Here is a 27,088-nt window from a genome sequence, read left to right on the forward strand (position 1 = left end):
AATAGATTTCTAATACAAGTGCATGTGCTACCTTCAACATATATGTGTTTAATTGATGGAGTCATGTTACTGACAAGATAATTAATTGCAAAGAAATTGTTATTAATACATAAGTTAAACATGTTGTTTCTATTTCTTTACAACTGCCGATAAAAAATGGCCTGGCTAAGTTCAAATTATACACACAAGAGAACAGGCTTAGGTGAGGGGGAAAGTGTTACAATTCAATCTATTTATGAATATGAATGAATATGTCCATAATTGCCCAGTGTATTTTAACAATGATATAGAACTGTGATATACAATTTACATTTCTTATTCTTGGGGAATTAATGACAGAAAGAAAATGGATTGAAAAAAGTAGATGCAAAAGTAACATTAGATAAATATGAGAAAATAGAGTTCCATATCCTTAAGTAATTTATGAAAAAAATGTTTAAGATTAACTCTTCAGATAGACGTACAAAATGTGCAAGAATCCAGATAACCACTAAAATAGTAGCCATGAGACCCAGTTCCTGGCTGAGGGAGGTGACCTCCAGCCCCTCCAGGCCACACGGGACGATTTTATTTTTATTTTTATTTTTTTATTTTAATTCCATTTATATCCCGCCCTTCTCCGAAGACTCAGGGCGGCTTACAAGCTTAGCAGTAGCCTTCATTCTATGTACCGTATATGCCTGCTTATTAGGGCTTTCACACACACCCCAAGCGGCATTATTACAAAGTCAGCTTAATTGCCCCCAACAATCTGGGTCCTCATTTTACCTACCTCGGAAGGATGGAAGGCTGAGTCAACCTTGAGCCTGGTGGGATGTGAACCTTCACTAATTGCAGGCAGCTGGTTTTATTTAAGGAGGCATTAGCCTACTACTCCACTGGTCAAACCAGGTTAAGACAGTGCAGCAGTTCAGGGCCAATCCGTGCAAGGTGATGTGTCTTCTGCAATGCACACTGATGGCGCAGAGCTTGCAGTCACTGAGCCAGTCACCGGTGCAGGGTGGCAGGAGGGTGAGGGTGGTGGGCAGGCTGAGGCGGCAGCAAGCATTGCAGGCCAGGTGCTACAGGGTGGCCACGTAGGCACGCAGGATGAGGAGGTGATGGCGCAGGTCCAGCACTGGGTAGGCCACCAGTTGGCCCGGCCCATGGAAGGTCAGCCGCCCACCGCGCCCCATGCATGCCACCTCTGTGCCCAGCACCCGCAGCCACCCCGCCAGCAGCACCTCAGCCCTGCTGCCTGCCCCGCGCAGCCCCACCGTGTAGAGTGGGCCCTGCGGCTCCCACAGCACTGTGGTATTGCCGCTCCCGTCTCCTCCAGGTATCTTCAGGACTACCATTAAAAAGAGGTGGAGAGGGAAATCGTGTCCACCAGGCCTTACCTGGGCCAAGGGTCTCACAGAGGACAGGGTGTACTTGACAAATGCAAGTTATTTGAGGAGGGGGTTTCTTTGCCACTGTGTTTTCTCCTTCTGACTTATGGTCAGCCTGGCCGACGCGAGGTGAGCACGAGGCAGGTGCACACATGCTTTCTGTGCTTCGGTGCCAGGCTCTCCATGCTGCAGTGTGGCATGGAGAGCCTGGTCGACACAGGTGAACACGAGGCAGGAGTGCACATGGACTCCGTTTTTTCGGCATGGCAGAATTAAGTGTTGCTCCCCACCTCCCACTTCTGGTCCTCTCTTACTTACAACTAGGAGATGGTGTAATTGGGCAGAAGGGAGGGATACAAAGTTCCTGCCAACTCACCTTCATTGCAGACAAGTTGCACGTACAATGTTTGCCATCCGGGTCTTTTGGCGCACTCAGCAGCAATTCCTATTGGCTTTCGAAAGCAAATAGAGGGAGTAGCACAGCTTGTGCAAAAGTTGAAAAAATCCATCCAAAAAAGGGTGCTGGAACTCCGTTCTGAGTGTTCTATGAGAAAAAAAAGCTCTGGTTACTCCTAAGGAGAACTGCAATTTAACAGATCTCATAGTTTTCAAAAGGAGCCCTCATTAATGAGTCATGGGGCCACTGAATGGTAAATCAAGATTCAGAAATATCCACTGCCTCAATTTATTTCCATTTAGCCCCTTGACTTATAATTTGGATAGGAATAAGTATAGAAAGAATGAGGAATCTATTTTTCTCTTTCAGTGGGGGATACCACAACAAGACTTAGCTGGAAAAGAACTCTGCTTATGGGTTATGCTCAGTAGTGGGATTCAAATATGTAAACAACCAGTTCTCAGTGTGGATGCCACTTCTGGAAGTCCATTCTGGGCCTGGGCAACAAAAAAATAGCTACCAATTCTCCCGAAGTGGTGTGAACTGGCTAAATAGCCTGATGGGGGATTGGTGGGGTTTTTTTATTCTTGTATTCTTAATATTATCTTTCGGGTTTTATAATTGTAATATATTAATTGTTTTAAAATCGGGCAATTATTTAATTTTCTTTTAATATTTGTAACTTTGTATTTTATTCTTGCCCTGTGAACCGCCCTGAGTCCTCAGGGAGAAGGGCGGTATAGAAATATTATTAAATTAAATTAAATTAAATTAAATCCCACCACTGGTTATGCTCTTGTCACAAACCTTACTTTTAATTATATGTGTGTATAATATATCTATATATCTATATCTACTGTATATCTATATCTATATCTATATCTATATCTATATCTATATCTGTGTGTGTCTGTGTGTTTGTGTGTCTGTGTCTGTGTCTGTGTGTCTGTGTCTGTGTCTCTCTGTGTGTCTGTGTGTGTGTGTCTCTGTGTGTGTCTGTGTGTGTCTGTGTGTGTCTGTGTGTGTATATATGTATGAAGGACAGACATGTTTTAAAGTAACAGTTTTATAATGCTTATAAGGAATAGGGAGCTGCACAGTTCCAGAGGGATAGAAATTCTAGCCAGTGCATAAGAATACATTTATTTTATTTAAAAGAATTGAAAATATTAATTGAATGTTGTGTTTATAATGTTGATGCATGAAAGATGAGTGAAATACTGCTGTTCATAATGATTAATAGTCCTGTGAGTCACTTTTTATTGCTGAAGATTTTGCTTACATTGGTTTGTGAAATAGATATTTTCATTTTTTAAAAAATTTTGCTTTTCAAATTTCAACACTGCCCTTTTCTAGATAATTGATGTCTGCTAAGAAGCCAACTATCCCTTTAGGGCAAGACATTTCATGTCACAAGTCATTCCATTTCATTCTTTGCCATCTAGGTGAAATTGTTATAGATCTTTGCAATGGCTTGGGTGAGTGAGAATGTTGGGTATATCCAAGTTGCTTGAAACTTAGCGGTTTATCAAGATGGCAGGTTTTTTTCTTGTGTGCTTTTCAACTGATATTTATATCAAGGAACACTGAACATCCAGTTTCAATATAGAACGGACAGAGCAGCAGAGATCAAGCAAATTCTACCTCAGGGAATATCTCCTATCCTATGGTAGTGTCTCAGTTCTGAGGTGTAAGCCTTGCTAGTACATCAGGCATAATTTCTCTTTGCGTGTTAAAAAAGTCCAAGAAAGACTCTAAAAATGAAATATAAAACTAACTTATAAATTAAATAAATAAGTTGGAATGTTGTTAATGGGCTAGCTTCCAATTCCATGGCCTCCTGAGAGGTCCAACTTTTTTTTTAACAAAGAACTACTGATTTTCCTCCCCGTTTAATCCTGATGTGCTGCCTCATTATGGTGAGGTGTGTTTGTGTTCCTGGGAGGGATGAGCAAAGAATTCTGGGAATGTATGTCAGGAGAGTATATTTCCAGTAGAGTCACCCAATCAAATCAATCCCAGCTGCCAAGCTAAAGCAAGCAGACACCCATATTGGACAGTAGAAGTAGAGGAAGATGCTGAAAGCAGATAACTTCAGTGAAATGGAAAAGACATTCATTATGTGAAGGACAAGGTAACAGCTTCAGTTACGGAGACATTGGAAGATCTGAAAGAGCAGGTTAGGGATAGATCGTCATGGAGAAAATCTATCTATGTACTCACTAGGAGTAAAAAATGACTTAATAATCAACGAGTTAATCAATAGATTTACTGCCCTGCTAATTTGTGTCAAAGTTAGGGTGAATGGTTCTGCTGATAGTTAATAGCAATAGCAATAGCACTTAGATCTATGTACAGTTTCGTAGTACTTTACAGCCCTCTCTAAGTGGTTTTCAGAGTCAATAATCTGGGTCCTCATTTTATCGATTTCAGAAGGATGGAAGGATGAGTCAACCTTGAGCCAGTTAGAATCGAACTTCTGGCTGTGGGCAAAGTTAACCTGCAATACTGCATTCTAACCACTGTGCCACCAGGGCTCTGTTGTTTTAGACATTTCCTGTTCAACCTTCAAAAGTCAAAGAGATAGGTTTGAAGACTCTGGGGATAGAACATATATTTGTGTCTGCATCTTTTTCTTTCTTTTAGATCTCAGAACCAAAAGCTCTAACTCTTTCCTGCCATTTGGTGCCTGCCTGAATTTCTGCAGCAATGATTTGGAAGCCTGACTTCAAAAGGTGTTTGGATTCTAGAATTCCCTGCTCTCTGAAAAAGGGACAAGGACACATTTTATGACTTGAAATCACAGCAGATTTCTTTAGTTTTCACCTAACTGTTCTCCCTTCTGTCACTTGAAATACAAGGGCTAGGAGCAATATAAATAATCAGAGGTGCTTGTAGGATTGAAGCTTTGGTTAAAATAATAAAAGGAACATTCTGGTGTTGCAACATGGGTTCTGCCACTTTTGTATGTCCACGTAGTGTCACGACACGTGTACAAAAGGGGCAGAGTTTGTGTTGCAATGGCACAAGGCTGCTTTCTTTATTTGCCCTCCCCCTCCTGCCCCCAGGATATCTTATCAGCAATATATTGTTTTAAAATGCAATAATCCAGCAGGGATAATGAAAAAGAGTCAGTTCCCATTTTGATCACAAAGGCTGTTTGGGAGGGTCCTAGAACAATAGTGCCCAGATTAAAAAGAAAAACTCAACTTAACTGCAAAAAAATATTGTAAATTTAGTGTCAGGGTTATCTCTCTGGGTGGCGTGCTGGCTCAGCAGTTGAGATGTTGGGCTTGTCATCTGGAAAGCCAGCAGCCCAGGTTCGAGAGCTGAGCTCAATGCAATGGGATGAGCTCCTGTCCTTGCTCCAGCTCCTGCCCATCTAGCAGTTCGAAAGCATACAAATGCAAGTAGATAAATAGATACCACTTTGGTGGGAAGGTAACAGCACTCCAGGATGACACGCTGGCCACATGACCGCAGAAATATCTTTGGACAGTGCTGGCTCAATGGCCTTGAAAGAGAGATGAGCACCACCCCCTGTAGTGGGCAACAGCTAGCAGAGTAAAATCCACAAGGACATATTTCCTTTTTTTTACCTTATATTTCCCTCGGAAGCACATTTCAAATTTGAAATTTCACCATAGACAAACTTATGCACATGTCTTTCTTGTTATTAATAGGATAGAAAAGGTAAGTGCACATCTTTTTCCCCCTCATGATTTGCAGTAGAGAAAAAAAAATCTGTTTGACAACCTGCAGGGCTGTTTCCAATCCCTGTACTTAATACGATTCCAGTTGTAACTGAATAAAATAGACAGACCCATAATTTCCATTAAGTAGTCAGTTAGATAATCCAATGATCTCACTTGTTGTGAGTCAGATTCTAAAGATCCACAGATCGCATGATTATAATACTTATTAAATTTACATGTGGTACCCTTTGCACACCAGATATCTATGTCACTGTGTTTAAATATTTATTAAGAACACCATAACCCAAGAGCAAAGGAGTAAAAGGTGCACAATAAAATATGAAACTAGCATTAGAATAAGGGAGTGATGTAATATATAGCAAGAAATGATACAAATAGAGCAAGGGAGGGATCAATCTCATTCACAGGATGGTGTTTCATGTTAGGTGTGCTACTGCCAAAAAGATCCTATCTGAGATACCCACCTATGTAGCATCTATAAGTGGCAGGACACATAATACCATAAATCAGACATGTCAAACTTGCAACATCATGTAACAGCGCACGACATATTGGGACTGTTTTGCCATTGCCGGCAATAGGGTGGGTGGGGCTTCTGCATCTGACCCATGGGCTGGCAGTTTGACATCCCTGCTATAAGTAATCATAGTTCACAAACTTATTCACCTGAAAATACACAGTCTTACAGTTAGCCTGTCTCCAAACTGTTTATGGAACTATAAAATATAAATAGCCTTCTAATTGTACCTGGTTATAAAGTAGAGGACAGCAAAAGTATTCTAATACTAGTATAGAGTCATCTACTTAAATCTACATGCTACATTTTGCAGGAACTGTAAGTTCCAAATACTTTTCAAGGGCACCTCCATGTTTTGTGTGAGACAGTCACCTAAAAGAGGTTTGAAAAAAGAATATGGTTGGTGAATTCAACAAAACTGGGCAAGCCATTCCTAAGAACAGCTCAAAAATTAGAAATACTTCCAACCCTTTTTCAGAAGAACTGCTACAACTATTAAAAAACAGTTTGTACCCAACTCCAGATCAAATTGTTTATAAACAACAGCTTCTATATCTCCTTAGGTTTGAGTCTCATTTTGTTTATTCAAACCTAGTTCCTTCTTTTCAAGCAATTGTTAGGTTATGCATAAGTTCACCTGAACGAGAGAGAGCAGGAGTTAAATCATGTTTCCAGTGGTCTTAGAATTATATCCTCAATGGATGCAGAAAGGCAAAGTAATCAAAATACAGCATTAAGGAATCCCAAATACCAAAAGACAAGGAATTACATGGTGAGTTCTCAAGTAGAACTGGATGATCATCTTTCAGAGATATTCTTGTGGATCCAGGGCTGGAATAGATTGGTGTTTACCTTGGCAACTTTAAGATATGTAAGCCAAATCTCAGAAATCCCTACCCAGCACTCCCATCTGAGAATTCTGGGAGTTGAAGTCCATACATCTTAAAGTTATCAAGGTTGAAAAATACTGGATTAGATGACTTTCCAGGTTCCTTCCAGCTATGATACTGGGATGCTATTTTATCAGAACTCTTGGTCTAATAGAAGTGAAAACCCGATGAAATAGTTCCTTTAATTTCAACATCTGCAAAATCTGGTGAGATGATATTAAATGCTACTAAAAATTCAAGCAGAACTAATGAGCTCTCTTCCCCCTTCCCCACATTCATACACACAATTCGCATCCTATCAAGATAAACAAACTTACTATAAGTGTACAAACTCCCCCAGTTAAATTCATTATATGCTGTATTAAAAGACTCTCACTGTATTTTAAAAAGTATAGACCTTTTTATAAATCTATTGTGCTGATTTCCCCCCCCCCCCAATGTCCTTATATCAGTATTTTGGAAGATTGTTATATCAACAACAATCTTTTCTTTCATTCGCACAGAAACTGTGGGACCCAGCAAGACAAACCCCTTGCACAATATTCAAAGGCTTTTCTTTTTCAGGTTATGGGTTATAACTTTCTTGGGGCAAGGTAAAGGGTGATGAGCTATATTTGACTTCCTGGGAAAAAAAACACAGGCATATTTAGCTCTGATTTAAGACAAGCAACATGCAGAGATACCAAATATCTGGAACAAATTGTTCAGTGATTTTAGTCTTATTTTTAACCTAACAATGCTTTCAACAGGAGCCAATTGACTTCAGACCTTTAATTATCATTTGCATGTCAAAAGAGTATCTCACATGTTCAACCTGGTGGTTTTTAAATTGGCATAAGTCTCATAAGAGTTGGCAATGTGATAATTATAAAAATGGATAGTTGGCCATTATGAAACCCTGGTCATTCATAGGTTTATCTTTAGGGTCTGTTTTTTGCACAGAATGTTGCAGTCTTCCATCTATCTTTCCTTTCATACAGAAAATATGCGGCAAAGAGCGGAGTCTATTACCGCCCTTCACCTTTATGACTTAATTTCTCTTTGGCTTCTCAGCTTTTGTACTACAGAGCTGTTAGGTAGAATGAGGCATCAGGTGTCGGTGTCATGCTAGCAATAGTAGCAAGACTAACAGAAGCCATATAGGTAGCAGGAGTAGTAATAGTAGGGGTGGCACTATATTTCCTGTTCTTATAATATGGTTAATGGTCTTACACCAAGATAGATAGGACATCACCTAAAAAAAAACCCAACAGTGTCTACAACTTTTTTGAGGGCTCCAGAAATTCCCTTTGATCCCAGCTGTGAACCTGGCAATACCATTTCCAGTTATTTGGATGGTGGAAAAAAACATAAAGGTGTAATAGGTTTTAAATCATAGGAAGGGGAAAAAAAAGAAGGTGACCTTCCTCACTGCCGATATGCAATGGCTGGGGAGAAACCAAACATATGAGAGAAGGATTTATGATGGAATATCCCCCTCTGTCCTCCCAAGGGAACACACCTAACCTCTACGTTAATTTATTTTTAATTCCAGGCAAATATATGCATCTTTGGCTCTGAAAGAATTAGAAATAAATAACTACAGGTAGTCCTCATTTACAATCACATTTGGGCCCAGCAACGTGGTCATTAAGTAAAGTAGTTGCTAAATGATTTTGCAGTTGTGCTTCTACCATGATTTTGCAGTTGTGCTTCTACCCTTACTTCAATTTCCCTTTGCTTTACAGATCTGTGAAGGTCATCAGTCCAAAGATTGGTCGCAAAATCACTTTGCCATCACCATTTGTAACTGCAAATGGTCACTAAATGAGGTCGTAGCTAAATGAGTATTACCTGTATTGTGCATTAGTAGGCTGTGCACCGCTTTGAATGGCTGTATACTATTGACAATGCTTTAAGCCAGGGTCCCCAGCTCCAGGGCTGTGGCTCATTACTGTGCCAGGCCCTCTTTGCAATCAGGCCACGTGAGTGGCAGGTGGGAGGGGCATGAGTGCGCATGTGCAGCTTGACTTGCATGATCAGCAGGTGGATGCACCTGGACACACGCACATGGCTACACTTGAGCTGCCTGCACATGAGCGTGTGCACTGGCCTGCCACTCACACAAGTCAAGCTGCACACACTTGCACACGAGCCCACTGCTCAAGTAGCCTGGTTCCCCTCTGGCCCCCACTGCCGGCCGCCAAGCCACAAACACTTAGGACCATTGCTTTAAGCAACCCATCAGAGTTTTGGAGGGCTACTTTAGATGGTCTCCTTTGGTAATTTTAATGGCCAGAAGAGGTTTCTGAGAGGTTATGTGGTTTGTCTGACCAAGGAATACGCGAAGACAGCAGGTTCAGCTTTTCGGTTTATTGGGGTACACCCAGGCAAAAACAGTGGGGTTACAACTCCCTTATATAGTCCGCAGAATGTTGGTTCCGCCAATCACTGGACCCGCAGCTTCCCGCTTGACGGCAGGGCCAATCGTCTGCGTTGGTTCTTGACAGCGAGGGACCGCGTGTGGAGCTGTCAAAAGCTGCGCCTGCGTGTTGGCTGCCGGCAATTTGACAGCTGTCAAATTGCCGCGTGCTGAACTGTCAAATGGGAGTTTACCTCACGAACCTTATTCCAACTTGCTGTAACACAACTATTTCATAGGTTAATAACAAGTGAACACTTATAACAATAACTGATAAATACATATCACCCCTTACCCCTCCCCTGAACTGGTGCCGTTCCTTACTCTTTGTTGTTGTGATTTGCCCCCCCACTCGAAGTCTCGTAAATATGCTGGCGGTTGTCTTTTTCGGCCGGAGCGTCTAGGGGTTCCGACGTTCTCTTCTTCCCCTTCCCCCGGTGCTGGATGGTAGAACGTGGGGATTTGACGGGTTTCAGATTGCATTTGTGGAGCTGTGTGGGGCGGGGTGGATGGAGGATTGTTTTGGGGTTGACGTTTTCATAATTGATCTAAATGCCTGCGGATGTGTTCGTTGTGTTGGGTTTGTACAGTATAAGAAAGTGGCCCTGTTTGATCGATTATGGTACCTTGTAACCATTTAGGACCTGTTGTATAATTACGGGCCCAAACTGTTTGTCCAATTGCAAATGTTCTTGATGGAAGGGGATGTTCCGTTTCGAAGTTGCTCCTGTCCGGGTGCATTCTGTCTAGACGAGTGGTTAGTCTTCGTCCCCATCGTAGTTCCGCCGGCGATTTCCCAGTGGTGGTACACGGTGTGGAGTCTTGGGCCAGAAGGTACTGGGAGAGTCTGCGGTGCCAGTCGCCTTGAACAATTTTTCTGAGGGCGTCTTTAGTGGTTCTTACCATGACTTCAGCCATCCCGTTAGAGGAGGGGTGGAAGGGCGCTGATGTTACGTGTTTAATAGAGTTGCCCCTCGTGAATATCACTTATAACAATAACTGATAAATACATATCATTATGGGAAGCTCTTGAAAGTTCCAAGGAGACTCTGCAGCAGCATGAATCATCTCACTGCTTTACCTCAAATAACGTTTGCCTCATTGAACAAAATCCCAGTCAATTCCTACAAACTTATTGCATAGTGATATTGTTCCAGCACCTTAGTATGAGTAGTCCTCAACTTATGAATAACAACTGGGAACATAACTTCCATCACTAAGGGATGTGGTCATTAAGTGAGCTGTGGCCAATGTTATGATCATTTTTGATGCAGATGTTAAGTGAATCATGCAGTTGTTAAGCGAATCTGGCTTTCCCCATTAACTTCATTTTTATCTAAAGCTCCGCAGAAAGGTCACAAAAGGTGATCACATGACCCCGGGACACTGAAACCATTGTAAATACATGTTGGTTGCCTAGTGCCTGAATTTGGATTGCAGGATTGCAAGTACACAGCAATTGGTTGCAAGTGTGAACTAAGTCATATTTTTTCACACCCAATCATTGGGTCATTTTTTAATTTTTGGTAAAAAGCAAGGGAATATGAGAAATAACAGCAATCACATTGTCTCAGAGTCTTGCTATGTCTTGATTTTATTTTATTTTTCTAGAGAAAGCATTCCAACCAATAGAAATTATATACTAGGGCAGGTCAAAATGACAATTATTAATGAAAGTCCTTATGTTCTATGAATGCTTCAAAATTGGTTTCTGCTCTTGATGTATTTTCTTCATAATATTTTACTGCATCTGTTCATAATGAATTACTATCTTCTTCACCAGTTGATGGGAGTTTATTTATGGGGTATGGAAAGATTTGTGTAAAAGAGGAGTATTTAGTTCTTGGAACCACAGGTGCTTTGGATCATTACAAATCCTGAAACTCTGTGTGACAGGCAGCCCTTACCTACGGTAGGTCAATATATTACTTTAGGTGTCCAAAGTAATTGGCAACAGATACACTTTTAACCCCAGGCAGTTCTTTCCAAAATACGTAGGGGGGGGAGAACAATGAAATAATCATAAAACCTTTCTTAGATTAAATTTAATATAGAAACTGATTTCAACCCATCTTAATAAAAATAGATATGAGGAAGTTATACAATAGTTTGTGGTGCTGAAGACATGAAACATATACACCCAGGGACATGGGGAAACATACACTTGCACACGCTGGGGGGGGGGCTGGAATTATAAATATTGATAAAACGCTGATACCATAATTATAAACACTGGTCCTACAAAGAGAGAAAAAAAGAAACTTAGTAAATGTCAAGAGGAGCAAATGAATTATTAGCGGTGACTAAAATATGTTATCTTTATTCAAACTACGTATAATAGAATTGAGTTTTTGATAAGTAATTAATCAGCTTTCCATTCCAGTCTCCCTCTGAAATGTCCTTATACTAGACTGGACATCAAACTCAGAATGTCCTGGGAGACAGAGACATTGTTTAGAGATCAGCTCTTGACTATTGCTCCATTTGACAGCAGATCTGTACCCACATATTCTGCTGCAGAGTGACTGACCTATTCATTCTGTGTAGCAGATAGAAGGAAGATTAAATAATATGAGGCTCACTGGAAGATAAATAGGTGACTGAATTGCTGATGGTGAAGACTCTTGATTCTATACACACTGTATCTTCTGAGTGGCATTGCCAACGGTAATGCTATCAGACTGCACTCCTATAGTGCCAGTCCCAAGTAAGTGCCACTGAGATCAATAAGAATTACTTCTGGATTGATATTACGGAAGAAATGCTTAGTTTGTACTACTATTTCATTTGTTCTTGACATTTAAACAATGAGCTTATTGTTTTCTGCACTCTACTGAAATTGGTTGATCTTTACCTAGGCTCTCTAAGCTTGAGACTGCATCTTGATAATATTATTTTATATGATTTTTGGGGGTGGGTGGGGGAGATAATACCATTTATGTAATTTTCAATATATAGTGATAAAAATTGCTGCAATGTTTCTTGATTTTTGGCTCTGCTGCATTGTGGAAAAATGCTGATTCAGGTTTTCACTTTTTTTGGTATCCTTTATTTCAGAGGTTTAAAAAGCAGGAAAGAAAGAAAATTAATTACTTTTGGAATGCAGCATTGCACATTTTGAACAATACCACGTGTTCCTCTGATAGGTTCATCACTTTATTAAAACAAGTGCATGCTCACCTAGTGACCTTTTGCCACTGTCATCTTGCCAGTTCTATTATTTGCATAAGAAATACACCCTTTTACTAAAATGAAAAATTAGAATATAATGGGAAAAGGACAGATTTATAATTATTGCCTCTTCCTATCAATTTCTCTTTTTATAAAGAAAGTTGACAATAACCCACATGTCCAAGAATCTTTTCCTATGAATAGGCCAAAGCGCTGAATTTCTATAGGAAATGATAGAACTGTTCAGGAGCAAAATAGACATGTTCTTTTTTTAAAAAAAAAATCTTTCATCTTCAGGGACTAGGCTAGTAATGTACATCTGAGCGAGCCATGGCAATAAAATACATAGATATTAATATGTGATATATTGCATCTTTCTGTTCAATGTCAAATGCAAAGCTGAATATTTCTGCTGGAGACTTGCCCATATTAATTAGGCTTGGATTATTCATAAAAATGAGAGTTTGATGAAATATTAACGAGGAAGAATATTAATCTTTACTGTATGTCTGCCACAAATAATGTGACTCAGGTACATATGCATTCACAACATACATCAATGACTGAGTGAAACTTGCACATTGCTTTGTGCTCCCATAAGCTGCTCAAAAACTGTGCAGGTAGTAGATATGATAAATTAGAGGCCTTTACTGCTAGGAATCCAAAATCCAACAATTACATAATATTGCATAATTCTGCCTTTGCTTGCAGTGCCTATCCTAGTAAAAGGAATTTCAGGAAATGAAAACTGATATATACATATATCAATCTAAAATATAGCAATCTAAAATTTACACACACACACACATATACATACATACATATATATATATATATATATATATATATATATATATATATATATATATATATATATATCCCCACGACGATAGGGAATGGCAGCAGGTGGTTGCACGGAGGGCCATATCAACACCTGGGATCGCGCCCCCGCTATCTTCGAGCGGTGGCGCGCTCCGACCCTCCGGTTAGCACCCTCTTACCCGGGGATGAGGGTGATCAGGTCCCTGAGCTCAGGCTGGTTTATTTTAACGCCAGATCCGTTAACAAGGCTCCCCTCATTCATGATTTGATCGAGGAGGAATGTGCGGATCTGGTGTGCATTACGGAGACTTGGTTGGGCTCGGAGGGAGGGGTACCTCTGACCGAGTTATGCCCTCCAGGTTTCCGGGTGCTACACCAGCCACGGGCTCAGGGCAGGGGTGGTGGGGTGGCGGTGGTTGTTCGGGAGTGAATCCCTCCTCTTGAGATGTGGTCCTCGGGCTCAGTTGGGCTTGCTGCTCACATACCTGGCACCCAGCTGTGTGGCAACAGCCCTGCCCGAGCTGCTCGACACTCTCTCAGGGCTGGCGGTGGAGTTCCCCAGGCTTATAGTTCTAGGTGACTTCAACCTGCCTTCACTGGGAGGGTCGTCTGAGTTAGCTCGGGAGTTCATGGCCTCCATGATGGCCATGAGCCTGACCCAAGTTATTGAGGGCCCGACTCATGTGGGGGATCATACTCTCGACCTGGTGTTCCTATCTGGACAGTGGTTGGATGATCTGGGAGGGGTTCACCAACCATCGCCCCCCTGTCATGGTCAGATCATTACCTCCTGCGGCTGGTTTTCCATTATGCCACACCCCGCCGCTGGGCTGCGGAACCGACCAGGTGGTTCCGCCCCAGGCGCCTAATGGACTCGGAACGGTTCCAGAGGGCGCTTGGGCCTATACCCATCACCCTTACCCACAGCCCAGTCGATGTTCTGGTGGATGCCTGGGAAAGGGCGGCCGCCGGGGCACTTGACTGCATTGTACCCTTGTGACCTCTGACCCGGCGCAGATCCCGTTGGGCTCCATGGTTCTCTGCGGAGCTCCGGGAGATGAAGCATCAGAGACGAGGTCTAGAGAGCGGTTGGAGGTCCAGCCGATCCGAATCTGACCGATTGCAGTTAAGAACCTTTATAAGGTCTTATCTTGCGGCGATAAGGACGGCAAAGTCTAACTACTTTGCTGCCCTTATCGCGTCCGCAGATAATCGCCTGGCTGCCCTGTTTAGGGTAACTCGCTCCCTCCTTAATCAGGAGGTGAGGGAGGATCCCTTGCGGGGACGAGCCGAGGAGTTTAGTCACCATCTGGTGGACAAAATCGCTCAGATCCGGACCGGTCTGGACTCTGACTGGGCAGAGTCTGATGTGGAAGAATCGGACGGTCTTGAGCATGTTATCTGGACTGAGTTCGACCCTGTTTCCCCTGATGATGTGGACAGGATCATGGGGAGGCTGAGCACCACTACCTGTTTGTTGGATCCGTGCCCCTCCTGGCTAGCTTATGCGGCCCGAGAGGGGACACGAGGCTGGTTCCATGCAGTAATAACTGCTTCTTTGAAGGAGGGTGTCTTCCCTGCCGCCTTGAAGGAGGCGGTGGTGAGACCCCTCCTCAAGAAGCCTGCCTTGGACCCGGCTGTTTTAAATAACTATCGTCCAGTCTCCAACCTTCACTTTTTGGCGAAGGTTGTTGAGAGTGTGGTGGCGCATCAGCTTCCTCTGTTCCTGGAGGAAACTGATTATCTGGACCCGTACCAATCGGGTTTCAGGCCCGGATACAGCACGGAGACGGCATTGGTCGCGCTGGTGAATGATCTCTGGAGGGCTATGGACAGGGGTTGCTCCTCTGTCCTGGTCCTATTAGATCTCTCAGCGGCTTTTGATACCATCGACCATGGTATCCTACTGCAGCGTCTCAGGGGGTTGGGAGTGGGAGGCACCGTTTTACGGTGGTTCTCCTCCTATCTCCTGGGCCGCTCGCAGTCGGTGTTGACGGGAGGGCAGAGATCCGCCCCGAGGCCTCTCATTTGTGGAGTTCCTCAGGGGTCGGTTCTCTCGCCCCTCCTGTTCAACATCTATATGAAGCCGCTGGGTGAGATCATTCGTGGTTTCGGGGTGGGGTATCATCAGTACGCTGATGATACCCAACTTTTTCTTTCCACCCCGAATCAACCCAGCGATGCCCTCGCCATGATGTCCCGGTGCCTGGAGGCGGTCCAGGTCTGGATGGGGAGAAACAGGCTTCGTCTCAATCCCGCCAAGACTGAGTGGCTGTGCATATTGGCATCTCGGGTCAACCAGACTATTCCATCTCTAACGATGGGGGGTGAGGTGTTACCCCCCGTTGATAGGGCTCGCAACTTGGGCGTCCTCCTGGATTCACAACTCAATTTTGAAGACCATATAGGAGCTGTGACCAGGGGGGCTTTTGCCCAGGTTCGCCTGGTGCGCCAGTTGCGACCCTATCTGGACCGAGATGCCCTATGCACAGTCACTCATGTGCTCGTGACCTCCCGTTTGGACTACTGCAATGCTCTCTACATGGGGCTGCCCTTGAGGACCACTCGGAGGCTTCAGCTGGTGCAGAATGCGGCCGCGCGAGTTGTGATGGGGGTCTCCCGATACTCCCATGTAACACCTCTACTCCACGAGCTGCATTGGCTTCCGGTTGCCCTCCGGGTGAAATTCAAGGTGCTGGTGATGACCTATAAAGCCCTACATGGCTTGGGTCCGGGATATCTGAGGGAACACCTGCTGCCGGCATCAAGTTCCCTTCGTCCAATGCGCTCTCACAGGGAGGGTCTTCTCAGGGTGCCACCGGTAAGAGATTGCCGGCGGACGACACCCAGGGATAGGGCCTTCTCAGTGGGGGCGCCTGCCCTTTGGAACCAGCTGCCAGTGGAGCTGAGGACTGCCCCCGACCTCCGTTCATTCCGCCGAGACCTGAAGACCTGGCTTTTCGAGCTCTCTGGCCCGGGCTGAGGATTAATTTTATTTTAACTGGGGTTTTACTTACACAGGGATAAATTTAATTTTTTTTAAACTTGGTTTTTTAACTTTTGTATTTTGGTTTTTAATTACCCTGTAAACCGCCCTGAGTCCTCCGGGAAAGGGCGGTATATAAATGTAAAAAAAAATAAAATAAAATAAATAACTATATATCTCCCTTTCCATCCCCCTTCCCTCACTTTTTACTTTCTTTTTTTCTATTTTTTCTTAGTTTGAATTAGTGAGTTTGATTCCCCTCCCATAAAGAACTTTGTGTTTCGTTTTATGAATTACATTCAGTCATCTTTAGCGCTTCTCTAACTTATCAAGATCATTTGATTTTTTATTTATTTTTGTTTCTTTATAAAGTAGACATGTTATAGAGGTAAGTATCTGGAAAATATTCTACTGAAGAGATATAGTGACACAATCCACTACTTAAGTTTAATTGTTATAACTTTTTGAATATACTAAGAATGGGTATTAGAGATATTTGTGTCTTCCAATCAGTCACATTCATTGGCCAGCTTCATACATTTTGCTAGGGTATAAGGTGCGTGTATGTTTGGCTTAACACAATGTGTGAAATGAATTGCAGCTGTAGATCACTGTTGATTGATTAGTATGATGTGTCAACCCAGATAGCTAGCTCATTGGAAAATGATAGAATATTATAATGTACATGTTTTTGCCAATGTATCCAGAAGAGGCACTAACATAATTTCAAGGATTCTCTTTTTATAAACATTGACATTACAGCAACCATCAGTTTTCAGCCCTCTGGGCCTCTAGATGGTCCTGAAACATTTGTTATGATTTGATTTGAACATCTTCTGAATCACATTTCAGTTCTTAAAACTCTTGATTCGATACCACTGGGGCTTGGAGATTTGTTTGTTGTTTTAGCTTGTCAAGAGACAATGTTCTCTAAGTCTCTTCTTATTCATATCCATAATTGCCTGATCACTAGAGATAAGCCTCATCTTTCAGGGTTTCTGGAAGGGAAAAACCTTTTGGAGAAAATATAACAGTCTGTCTGTCCGTCCATCCACCCGCACATATAATGTTGTACGGTATCTCGGGGTATTGTAGTGCGGTGGGAGACACACAAGGGTGTTCTGTGGGTTACATTTTGGTTCTGGAACTTGAACTATATTAGCAAGAAAGGAAGGTGATGTCCTTATTTACAAAGGATTACTTAGTAATATAAAACCTTCATTTGCAATCTGAATTAATACCGATCACATTCTGGCAATCTCAGTGACATGTTGACTAGCTACTATTTGCATTAAATTAAATATTGTATAAGTTTGTCACAAACCACAAACATAAATATTGGAATGCCTTTTTTCAATGAATCAAGAATGAAATGCTGCCATAGTATCAATTTGGGGACAGGTTTATTATCAGATCTAATACAAGAATACTGCAATGATGTAGGGCATGAGTCTTAAGAGTGACATTATTTTGAATATCAATGGAGAATAAGTAGCTGATGCATTCTGCTTCTCTCTCTCTCTCTCTCTCTCTCTCTCTCTCTCTCTCTCTCTCTGTGTGTGTGTGTGTGTGTGTATGTGTGTGTGTTTGTGTGTAACAAGTTTACATCATTGTTTTGCAATGAAATTGCAGATTGAAGCAGGGGCTCTAACTGAAAGGAACAAATCCTGACAATGTCTTGTCCTTCCCAATTTGTCACTTCCCAACTTGCAGCCGATAGCAAATCTTGGTGGGTGAGTGAATGACAGCTGTCAAAATGATCTCCTCAAGTCAAAATGAGTATTGAGGAAGATAGCATAATCCTGTAAGTGGAAACTGCCTATCATAAATTTTTGCCTCTCTTTTATCATGAATACAGATGGTAAAGATAGCAAATCCTGACAGTGAAGGGACACCTACCAGTATTTCGTAGATATAACTTTGGGTTTCTAACTCTAGAAATATGCAATCTTCTTATTTTGTAGCTAGATCCAAAACAGGCTGGAAAGTATTCTTCTATAGCTATCAGCATCAGGGTGTCTTCCAAGTGTTTGTTTTCTCAACTATGGCCATGCTGACTGGGATTTCTGGGAACTGAAATCCAAATAACTGGAGGGGAAGTATCACAAGAATGGAAATTATGGCCATCTACATTTTTCAAGGTTCTGTTCCAACATCCATTGACCTTATCGTTGAAGTTGCTGGAAATTTAGATATAAGACTACATACAAATTTATCTGGGCTATGGAGAATCTAAGGAATGAACAATTAAAGATGAGACCAAAATTATACATTTAATGCTTTTCTATTTTTTTATCACACCTGTACGTTCAATATCTTTCAAAGCAAGTTCCCCAAATATAAATGTGTGACACATGCAGAATCACAAAACATTTAATCTGGAAACGGGGACCCTGTGGTTTTTCAGATGTTGCTGAGCAGTGACTCCCAACATTTGTTATCCCTGACCATATTGGCTGAGCTGCTGGAGGATTGCAACATGTGACAGTAACAGATTCTAGGTGATATTTAGGAAATGAGCCAGAAAACCTACCATGTAACTTCACGCATAATTAATTAGAAAGTTTGTGGGGGGGGGATTCTGCATCTAGATAAATATAGGTGGGATTGCAAATTTAAGGCATAATCCAACGTGAAGGAGAGGCTGCCACATGAGGCATTAAATTCTCCTTTGCTAGTCTTCAGAAGCTGAATGGCCATCTGTCAGAGATAATTCACACTGAGTAGGAGTTGAATGAGAATGGCCTCTCTGGACACTTCTAATTCTAGGACTCTGTGAAATGTTTGCTAACAGCTAAGTGGAAATACATTACAAGTAAACACATTCTTTCATGAGTTGCATGTAAGATATAAGCCTTTTATAAGATCACCTAAGCAGTAGGCTACAGCAGAATTAGCAAATTCTAACAGAAGTGATATCCATCAATTTAGATTATATGTTTCATCTCTCCTGCACTAAATTAATACCTTGTGTCCAGCGGCTTCATTTGCTGATGCCTCAAAATGGGGATTCTTTATTTTCATAACACTAAAAGCCAGGCCTTGACCCAGATTTTAATTCTTTGTTATCTACCCGTTAAAGCTATGAAAGAATAGCCAGGGCATAAATTTGAAAATAACATTTTGCAGGGTGTCATTTTCCAGGTTTGCTGAACTACAACATTTTTCACCCCAGTCAGTGTAGTTTTCTCCTTCCTACTGAAAGACAGCTTAAAATAACCAGTACCATTTGTACTTTAACCTAAACTTTGTAAACATAGTGCTTATTTAGAGAATTTCCAGACTCCCCCAAGTGGATAGCACAGAAATGCAGTTTAGAAGAGATTGCAAAAAGAAGAATTCTCCAAGAAATAGTTATGCATATGAGCTTTTCTTCTTCACCCTGTCAACAAAAGTGTGTATAGTCAAGGCTATGGTCTTCCCAGTTGCAATGTATGGCAGTGAAAGCTGAACCATAAAAAAGGCTGAGTGCCAAAGAATTGAGGCCTTTGAACTGTGGTGCTGGAGAAGACTCCTGCGAGTCCCTTGGACTGCAAGGCGATCAAACCGGTCAGTCCTAGAGGAGATCAACCCTGACTGCTCTTTAGAAGACCAGATCCTGAAGTTGAAACTTGAATACTTTGGCCACCTAATGAGAAGGAAGGACTCACTGGAGAAGAGCCTAATGCTGGGAAAGGTTGAGGGCAAGAGAAGAAGGGGACGACAGAGAATGTGGTGGCTGGATGGAGTCACTGAAGCAGTAGACGTGAGCCTAAATGGACTCCAGAAGATGGTAGAGGACAGGAAGGCCTGGAGGAACGTTGTCCATGGGGTCGCGATGGGTCAGACATGACTTCAAAGCTAACAACAACAACGCCAGAATATTCTGCTGAATCAAAAAATATAACTAGATTAACTACATTAAGACTAATCATACAGTTACATGAAAACTTATTTTCATATATGAACCCAGCACTGGATTATTCCCAGATAAGTTTCCACTTGATATCAGCCATTCATATCTCCCATGTTATCATTTTTAATGAAATGTATTTGTTACGGTAGGAAGTAGATATTCTGGGATATTGCCAACTATGATACAGTTGTGAGCATTATAATCCAAGACATAATGGACCCTAGGTTGTCTATCCTTTTATTAGGCTGTAAATGTGTTGGGACCTATACATGAATGCATAGGATTACAGGTGACTAATTGTCATTGTTGTTGATTTGAAAACCAGTATTTTAATACCACTGCTACCCTACAAATTGTATAAAATACACTGCAACTTAGAAATAAGACCTTTTGATTTCTCACAGATTGGTGTATATAAACAATAGCATTCTATCCAAGGGTTAAGTGATAAGGAATATTATTGCTATATTGTGTGAAATGATGGATTACTTCAGAAATAATATTGTAAAACACAGAGTGAGCATGAGCCTCCCACCCATTTTGAATTATAACTGGGCTCGAGTTTCAGTGGCTAGAAACCATAAAAGCTGTATTTCAAACCAAGTTCAGTTAACTGTGTTTTCTCAGTAATACTTGCTTAAGTAAGAAAAGTTTATCACAATCTACGACCACCAGCTAACAAATTTTCCTTTCATGTAAACTTCCATCCTTTTAGAATTACAGAGTTCTTAACATCAACCACGTGCATCTAAAACGTATTTCATTTCTAAAGACGGTCATTTATAACGTTCACTTTCGCCTTAAGAATTTATTTTAATTTTATGCCAATCATGAAGAGAAAAAAAGATTTCCCTCCCATTTGTTGTTGTTGTTAGCTGCGAAGTCGTGTCCGACCCATCGCGACCCTATGGACAACATTCCTCCAGGCCTTCCTGTCCTCTACCATCTTCTGGAGTCCATTTAAGCTCGCGCCTACTGCTTCAGTGACTCCATCCAGCCACCTCATTCTCTGTCGTCCCCTTCTTCTATTGCCCTCGATCTTTCCCAGCATTAGGCTCTTCTCCAGTGAGTCCTTCCTTCTCATTAGGTGGCCAAAGTACTTGAGTTTTAGCTTCAGAATCTGGCCTTCTAAAGAGCAGTCAGGATTGATCTCCTCTAGGACTGACCGGTTTGATCGCCTTGCAGTCCAAGGGACTCGCAGGAGTCTTCTCCAGCACCACAGTTCAAAGGCCTCAATTCTTTGGCGCTCAGCCTTTCTTATGGTCCAACTTTCACTGCCATACATTGCAACTGGGAAGACCATAGCCTTGACTATACGCACTTTTGTTGACAGGGTGATGTCTCTGCTTTTTAGTGTGCTGTCTAGATTTGCCATGGCTTTCCTCCCCAGGAGCAAGCGTCTTTTAATTTCTTGGCTACAGTCCCCGTCTGCAGTGATCTTGGAGCCCAGGAAAATAAAATCTGTCACTACCTCCATTTCTTCCCCATCTATTTGCCAGGAATTGAGAGGGCCAGATGCCATGATCTTGGTTTTCTTAATGTTAAGTTTCAACCCAAGTTTTGCACTCTCCTTCTTCACCTGCAACAAGAGGCTCTTTAGTTCTTCTTCACTTTCTGCCATTAGAGTGGTATCATCTGCGTATCTTAGGTTGTTGATATTTCTTCCGGCAATCTTAATTCCAACTTTTGATTCATCTAGCCCTGCCTTTCTCATGATGTGCTCTGCATATAAGTTAAATAGGCAGGGCGACAGTATACAGCCTTGCCGGACTCCTTTCCCAATTTTGAACCAATCAGTGGTTCCGTGTCCAGTTCTCACTGTTGCTTCTTGACCCGCATATAGGTTTCTCAAGAGACAAATAAGATGGTCTGGTACTCCCATCTCTTTAAGAACTTGCCACAGTTTGTTGTGATCCACACAATCAAAGGCTTTAGCATAGTCAATGAAGCAGAAGTAGATGTTTTTCTGGAACTCCCTAGCTTTCTCCATGATCCAGCGTATATTGGCAATTTGATCTCTAGTTCCTCTGCCTCTTCGAAATCCTGCCTGTACTTCTGGTAGTTCTCGATCCACATACCCAATAACCCAAAAGAAAGCTGAGTGTAAAGAGTGTACAAAAAGAGAACTCCAGACCATCGTCTTAAAAACCCCGGCGTTTTAAAGACGCCGGAGAGAGTCTGCCTAGCCATCCGCTTTAACCAATTAAGCTATCTTCAAGTTACAAAAAGAAAAGGGGAAAAAAGGAAAGGGAAGAAAAAAAAAAAACACCCCTTCGTAAATCCATTGAAGAAAGCGCGATCCCTAGGCTGTCCGTTGGCTATTATCGATCCCTTTAAGTGCCTGCTAATGCCAATAAAATACGCTCCACCTGGGCGGCAAGACGGACGAGGCGCCGCAAAGTGAGCTCGGGCGACCAGAACGGTCAGAAACTTGGAGGGGCGGACCATTAAGGGTTAAGCTGGAGGAGGAGGAGGAGGAGGAGGAGGAGGAGGGACAAGTGGGGGCGGGGCGGGGAAGTGGGAGGAGAAAAGGTATAAAAGAAGCCGGCGTGTGATAGTCGCGCGGTGGTGCTCTTAAGTTAGAGTGGCTGGAAACCTATTCGCGCCCACGTATCCCTCATCTATTCCTGTATCTCGCGCTTCCCGGGACTGCCCCGCCCTCAGCTAGCCGTGAAATTTGGCTTTCGTGGGTCAAGATTTGACTCGAGGTGAACGCAGTTAAAGCTCGTCAGGCAACGCTCTGTGGGAAACGGACCAACACACACACACACAAACACACAAAAAAAACACCCCACTCGGAAACCACAGTCAGGGCGTCTGTTCAATTGTAACTGCCTTCAACAGGGTAGCCCCAAGCGGTGCTGCCGCACTACAGTCTCTCCCTCTCTCCCTCTCCCCTCTCTCTCTCTCGTCAACTCTGCGGAGATGTTGCTATCCAGCACATTTCGCTTTTATTTGCTCCCCCAAGAGGCTGTCCTCGTCGCAATTAAACGAGCAAGCTTTTTTTTTCTTTAAAGAGAAAACACGCCGTCTTCCCCAGCGTTTGGTTCTCAGGTAGACGGCGTCCGAACCGAGAGGCTCCGTGTTGCTTTCGGGGGGGGGGGTTGGATCGCTCGCGTTCCCCTTCTCCTTCTCCTCCTCCTCCTCCTCGTGCAGTTCCCTCCTTGTGCAAAAAAATAAAAATAAAATAAAATAAAATAAAATTCCTTCACACTCTCAAACCCTTGAACGGACCCGTCGGCCGCTTCCCCCCCCCCGCTCTGCGAGGAGCTGGCAGGAGCGCTGCCTCGCCCCCCCCCCCCCCGCCGCCGCCGCAACTTCTCCTGCCGAGAGAAGGGAGCAACTGCGAATGTCACTTTGCTGGAAAAGGGGATTCGCTGCCGCGGAAGGAAGAGGCTTTCCTCTCCGCCAGCCAGTCAAAGACAAACGGTTGCCTTCCCTTCTGTTCTTTTGGGGGAGGAGGAGAGCTGAACTCCACCTTCCCTTTTTTTTTACCTGGGCAAAGGCGGCTGCCCTGCTAGGGGTGTGTGTGTGTGTCCCCACTCGGTTTCCCGCCCTAAGTCTGTGGTTGCTCTTTCCCGTGGAGCGCTCGAGAAGCCAGGTTTGGGGAGGGGAGGGGAGGGGGGGTTAGGTCTGCTTTTTTTTCCCCTTTTCTTTTTTCTTCTGAAAAAGTGGGGGGGGGAGGAGACGGCAGCGTGTGACAGATGCACTTTCCTGACAGCTCCCAGCTCAGCCTAGTGGCTCCCTGCCATTGGCTCAGTGCAATGGAGCGGCAAGGCTGTGCGCTATAATAGCGCCATGCCTGCGAGAGGCGGCAGTTCAGACTCTTCCAGCGAAGCGGAGAGAGAAAGATGCTGCTGATGCTGCCGCCGCCCCCCTTCCTCCTCCTCCTCCTCCTTTGGTTGCTGCCTGCCCTGCGCTGACAGAAAGAGAGAGACTGTGATAAATGCCCGCCGGCTCCTGCTGTAGCTAAGCTTGCCGACCGACGGTCGATCTGGCTCCCCGCCTTGAGGGGAAAAAAAAAAAGGAGGGAGAGTTAAGCTGCTGCTGCTGCTGCTGTTACTACCGCTTTACTTGGAGACGACAGTCGGAGGGAGAGCAGCGGTACATGCCTCTGTCTATAGCTTGGTTTTCCCCCGGATCAACCAGCTCCTTCGCCGCTTCCCGGTCTCAGCCAAGCCGGCCAGTCCAAACGACCGCTGTCCTTCTCCCGGCGCCTTGCAGCCTGCCTGGTCTGGCGCCCTCGGGGTGTATGGGAACAGCGGCAGCCCGCGAGGCCGCTGCTGCTCCATGGAGTGTTATTACATTGTCATCAGCTCCGCGCATCTCAGCAATGGGCATTTTCGCAACATCAAGGGAGTTTTCCGAGGTCCCCTCAGCAAAAACGGCAACAAAACTCTGGTAAGGCGTTTGGTTTCCTTCCCTCCGTTTCTCTCCCCCTCTCTTGCCCCCCCCCACCTCCTCCCCCCCCCCCGCTGCCCGCCGCCTCCTTTCCTACCTTTAACATCTTCGCCTGGAGTACTCGGGATTCAGCACTCTGGACAGTTCAGAGCGGCGCGCTTTCCTAGAGAGTGTGGCTGGTTTTCTTGGAGATTTCTTTTTCTTTCTCTCTCCCTCCCCCCCCTCATAGCGCAAACAAAAGAAGAAGAAAAAATGCTAGTTTGGTACACGGATTTTCTTCTCGGATTCTTTTCTGTTTCTACGGATTCTTTCTACAGAAAGAATCTTTGACTTGGGGCTAGCGTGTGACAATCCGGTGGACTCTTCAGTGGCGTGGAAAGCAACCCCATTCCTGCCCTCCTACTCCTGAAAAGTAGAGAGTGCTGAATAAGCTGTAAATCTCTCTTGCGGAGAAGAGAGCTTGCATTCTGGGTCTTGCTCTGGGGAACATCAACGCTGTCCAGTATGAATGAAGGGGGGTCGAGGAATTCAGAGAATAAAGGAAAAAATAACTAAATGGGTTTCTTGGCCAGATGATTATTCAATAATTAGGTAATGGGTGGAAGTTCAAAACATTCGTGTTTTTCCCCCCGCAGTTGATCGCAATGGGAAGTTTGAAAACTGCTTCCGTATTTTCTCACAAGGGAATTTATTTTGATGTTTGTTAAAGTGTTTTTAGGACTCTGCTTCCACATCCTCTTACTAGGGAGTCATTCTCTATAAACTGTGGTGGGACTTCTTCAATGCATGTAATGTAATAAGACTATTGGTCTCACTCTCCTGAGATGGCCTGAAATCAGAATGGACAAAAGATACCCCAATCTAAATGGGTGGTAGGGATATATTCATGCTGCCAAAGAAGTTATTTTGTATGTTCTTTGAAGTGCCCAGAACAAACAACTGCAATTAGGGAAAGAAATCCTCAAAATGTGTTGCTTTTGTTTTCAATAAAACACTTAGAAACTTAAATAGAACAGATACAGGGATTAAGTTGTGGACTTCAGACAAGAGAGAGAAAATGCAGGATTAAAACATGAGCTTTGCCTTTGGAAGGAACCCAGTTCAATCATCTGCCTAAAACCCAGAGACCCATGGCTGGCCAGGGGTGACATTATCAGCATGGTCTGCTTCCGTGAAGGCCAACGGTCCATTCATATCTCAGATATGTAGAGAGATCCTTTAGAAGTTCCATAATACTGCTACAGATTTGAAAGTAAGGTAGAACGATTTTGCTTTCTCATCACTTTTTCATTCTGAAAGTTACTATAAGAACAAACTATAGGGAAATGCAATGCATATCTCACAGGAAGATTCTTATAAGGTTTACTAGCATTTGTTATATAAATACAGTGATTAAGAAAGCTTGTGGTAAATTATAAATTATCAATGTTAAAAAGTTTGTGTGTGTGTGTGTGTGTGAATTACATGTATGGTTTTCTGCACCCTAGATATTTCAAATTCTTTCCAGCAATGTTATCTACTTTAAATTATCTTTCATGTTTTATCTAATAGACAGAAATGAAATCCATCAGGAGGGCTGTGTGTATGTCTATGAATAGACACAAGTATTAATTAAATAAAACTAAATGGTACAAAACGTGCCAAATTGACCATTAACTCTTAAGAGAAGCAATACAGGAATGATCCAGTATTTACATTCTGCTGCATTTTGTAATTCTCTACCTAATTTCATTTAGACTATGCCAGACTTGACCATCTTTAGTATCTTATTCATTCATCATGAAAGTACATGATTTGTACAGTTGATACAATTCCATCTCTTTATGATTGTGATTATCCTATCCATAGTTATTCAATAGGAAGCCCTATAAAGCTAGTGGTGTGTATATCCTAGTAAATATTTCAAGTACCTCAACCTAAGCTGAGCTCAAACTCCAAGTATCTATTGATAAATTCATCAGAGGGTCAATTATTGTGGCTGTTATTTTCATCAACTTATATGGAAATTATACTTCATACAATAGTGGAGGTTTGTACCATCAAACTGGCATGTATTTGGATTTTATTCTCAAAGTTATATTTGAATTCTGTTGAAATCTGTACAGTGTCACATAGATCACATTCTAAACACATCTATTTTCTTCTGCAAAGCTAATGAAACTTCAGTAGCCACCTGCTTTTGGCATAACTGGGAGCAATTTTAATTTTAAAATATATTTAGCCTATATTTAGAAATGAAATCAATAACTGAATCCAAGAATATTATTTTCTGACTTTATCTAGCTTAATGACTACATTTGACTTAGTATTGGATTTTTTTTGGGGGGGGGTAGGAGGCTTAACATTTTATTGAAAGTGGTATAGCTAACTTTTTGAAAGATAATGGTAGTGAATTAATGGAGTCTAATGTTCTCAAAAAGAAGAAGCAGAGAACAAATGTAATTTTATTTCACAGAGCTTGAAAGTGGTTAAAGTTATGTAATGCAGAAAATCTTATAACGTATGAGGGATTTTCAGTGAGA

At 42.8% G+C, this 27,088-nt stretch overlaps 1 protein-coding gene across 1 annotated transcript in view; it reads left to right on the forward strand.

Annotated features, from left to right (window-relative positions):
- Positions 1 to 24,455: 24,455 nt before the first annotated feature.
- Positions 24,456 to 27,088, forward strand: part of ZNF804A (zinc finger protein 804A) — a gene marked incomplete at both ends in the record, with an annotated part of 244,987 nt that continues 242,354 nt past the window's right edge. The window contains one exon of the mRNA XM_081326712.1: positions 24,456 to 24,566. Coding sequence (XP_081182838.1) covers positions 24,456 to 24,566 — 111 coding nt within the window. The remainder of the gene's footprint in view (positions 24,567 to 27,088) is intronic.

The sequence above is a fragment of the Vipera berus genome, assembly GCF_964194415.1.
Source record: "Vipera berus genome assembly, chromosome: 1".
NCBI lineage: Eukaryota > Metazoa > Chordata > Lepidosauria > Squamata > Viperidae > Vipera > Vipera berus.